The sequence below is a fragment of the Gekko japonicus genome, unplaced genomic scaffold (assembly GCF_001447785.1).
Source record: "Gekko japonicus isolate JY-2015 unplaced genomic scaffold, Gekko_japonicus_V1.1 scaffold1390, whole genome shotgun sequence".
Classification (NCBI taxonomy): domain Eukaryota; kingdom Metazoa; phylum Chordata; class Lepidosauria; order Squamata; family Gekkonidae; genus Gekko; species Gekko japonicus.
In genome coordinates, this window is record NW_015161994.1 from 15,329 (window position 1) to 17,619 (window position 2,291).

The window sequence follows — 2,291 nt, forward strand, 5'->3', positions numbered from 1 at the left end:
GAAAGAGTGAGCCTCACTACCATAATGTTCACATGAACAAATAGTCTTTATCTCTCCCTATGTGAACAATAAAGAGATCAAGAATATTAAAAACTTAGTTTATTTACTAAATTGCAATGAGTGTATTACTGTAGCCTCTGTGGAAATGCCTGCAGGTGATGAAGGCAAATGGTAGGGAGAGAGAAGCCAACAAACTAGAGAAAATGGCATCACTAAGCCAGGAAAAGAGAAGATTAAGAGCTCAGTAGCCTCATGAAGACTTTGGTTTGTCTTGGTGGTCTTAAACATAGACCATAACACGTGCTCACATCAAATAGGGAGTAAGGAGTATCTGCATTCGGAAAAGATGTATTTATTTATTTATTAAATCACTTCCCCTGCCCTCCCGCCTAGAGGTCAATGGCTGTGATCCAGTTGGAGGACTGAGAAAGAGAAGTGAGGCATCAAATTATTAAATTGACCCAGCTGTTTCAGATTGGGTAGTAACCTTTGTATATCTCAAATTTAAGGAGGTATAAACTTGCTGGGTATTAACACATCATCTGACCAAGCTCTAGGCTATTTTTATACTTGAAACAAAAGGTTTCAAGAATATAAGAAGCAACTTCAGCACCATGTGTTGAATGACTAGAATGGCCGAAGTGCAGGTTTGTTTTTCATTGTCCTCCTCCTCCAGAGGGTATAGTTTTATGTCACAGAGCATAGAGCAGCTAGGCTAGCTGGAGATGAATTTATATGCCATCTAACAAGGTTTTCTTCACAAACCTTTCCTGAACTACCTTTGTCCCTTTTCACCTGCACTTCTATTGCCACCTAAGCCAATTTAAAGCATTCTGCATTTGAAATATTTTGTATCTCTTTGCTTCCATGCCTTTTAAGGTACAATTTTACCTTCACTATGTCATAAAAAGCCCTTTCTCATAACTTTGCAATAATTCAAATGTAAAACCTTTCTGACAATATCATCAGCCTGACAATCACCTGGGTCTAAAATAAAATGTATTTGCTGATATTTCGCTAAAATGTATCTATTATTTTCAATTCCTGCCCGCCCACCCACCCACCCCCATTTTTGTTGCCAACTATCTTTCCTAGGCAGCTGTTTCTGTACAGATTACAGAAGACAGGACTTTATGAACGATGTCAAAAGTTCTCTTATTAAAAATATCTTGTGAATATTCTTGAACTGTATATTGTAGAAACTTGTAAATGTAAATGCCTTCTTTATGCTCGGATCTCACAGCTGTGCTTGTTGGCTCAATTGCCACGGCAAACACATCTGCTAAACGGGACCTGAGAAGGCGGACTCTCCCCGGAGTCCTCTTCGCAGTCGGCTCAAGGTAGCTGTGTGCCTGGAATCGCAGAGTCGCTCTCCGGCCGGAGCCTGTCTCCAGGTAGTTTGCTTTGCCCCGCCCCCCCCAGTCCCTCTGCATCTTGGTGATTGGTAGGCAGCAGTTAAGGGGCGGGCCTTGTGGGGCTTGTTGTTTGTGCTGTGCTCGGGACTCTCCGCCTTTCCCGAGGTTGTTTTCTTAGCTTTAGCCCGCGGCTGCCAGGCTCAGTGCAGGGGCTGCTGTGGGAAGCGAGGAGGTGGTCGCGCGTGCTGGGCTGGACGGCGGCGGCACCACCCTGTGACAAGCATGAAGCTGGCGAGCACAGCCCACCAGCCCCAGGGGTACTACGGAGCCGTGCAGGGCTTTCCATGCAACCGCTGTGGGAGCCGGCGCCGCGAGGTAGCGGGGATGGTTGGGAGAAGCTTTCTGGTTTCCTGAGACAGCGGCTGGGTTTGGGACCGGGGCGGCTTTTCCAGTCGCGTTTTAACCAGTCACTGTTCGGAGAGGCGTTATCCCCTTGGCTTGTTTAATGGAGCCCAGGAGAGCTTTGCTGGGTAGTAGAAGAAGGCTCCTGTCCTGAACGCATTAAGGGAAGCAACTCCGTGTTCCTTCAGTTGCTAGCTTTTAATTCTGACCGGTTTAATGCAAATCGAAGCGACGTTACAGAGCTCATAGCAGTAGCGCTAAGAGACCTTCTGGGAGTGGGGAGTATTGGGGGGGAGGGCTTGCCCAGTTGGTGCTTGTCATCCTTCTAGGAACGATCAGTGAGTGCCCGTTTGCACATTCTGCAGATGACTGCAGATGTGGTTACGAAAACAAGTGTTAAGATTTGTTTGTGTAAACTTATTCTAGTTACACTGGTGAAGAGCACACTGATTCAGAACAGATAATTGTAATGGTTACCTCTAAAAACAGCTTAATGTACTTTAAAATTGAAGTCAAAAGTACTATAGCCCAATG

The 2,291-nt window shown here is 45.5% G+C and overlaps 1 protein-coding gene across 1 annotated transcript in view; it reads left to right on the top strand.

The window, feature by feature from the left end:
- The first annotated feature begins 1,528 nt into the window (after positions 1-1,528).
- SESN1 (sestrin 1) overlaps positions 1,529-2,291 on the top strand; it is a 53,977-nt gene continuing 53,214 nt past the window's right edge. Inside the window, exon 1 of the mRNA XM_015405404.1 lies at positions 1,529-1,730. Within this exon, the coding sequence (XP_015260890.1) occupies positions 1,638-1,730 (93 nt within the window). The 5' untranslated portion in view covers positions 1,529-1,637. The remainder of the gene's footprint in view (positions 1,731-2,291) is intronic.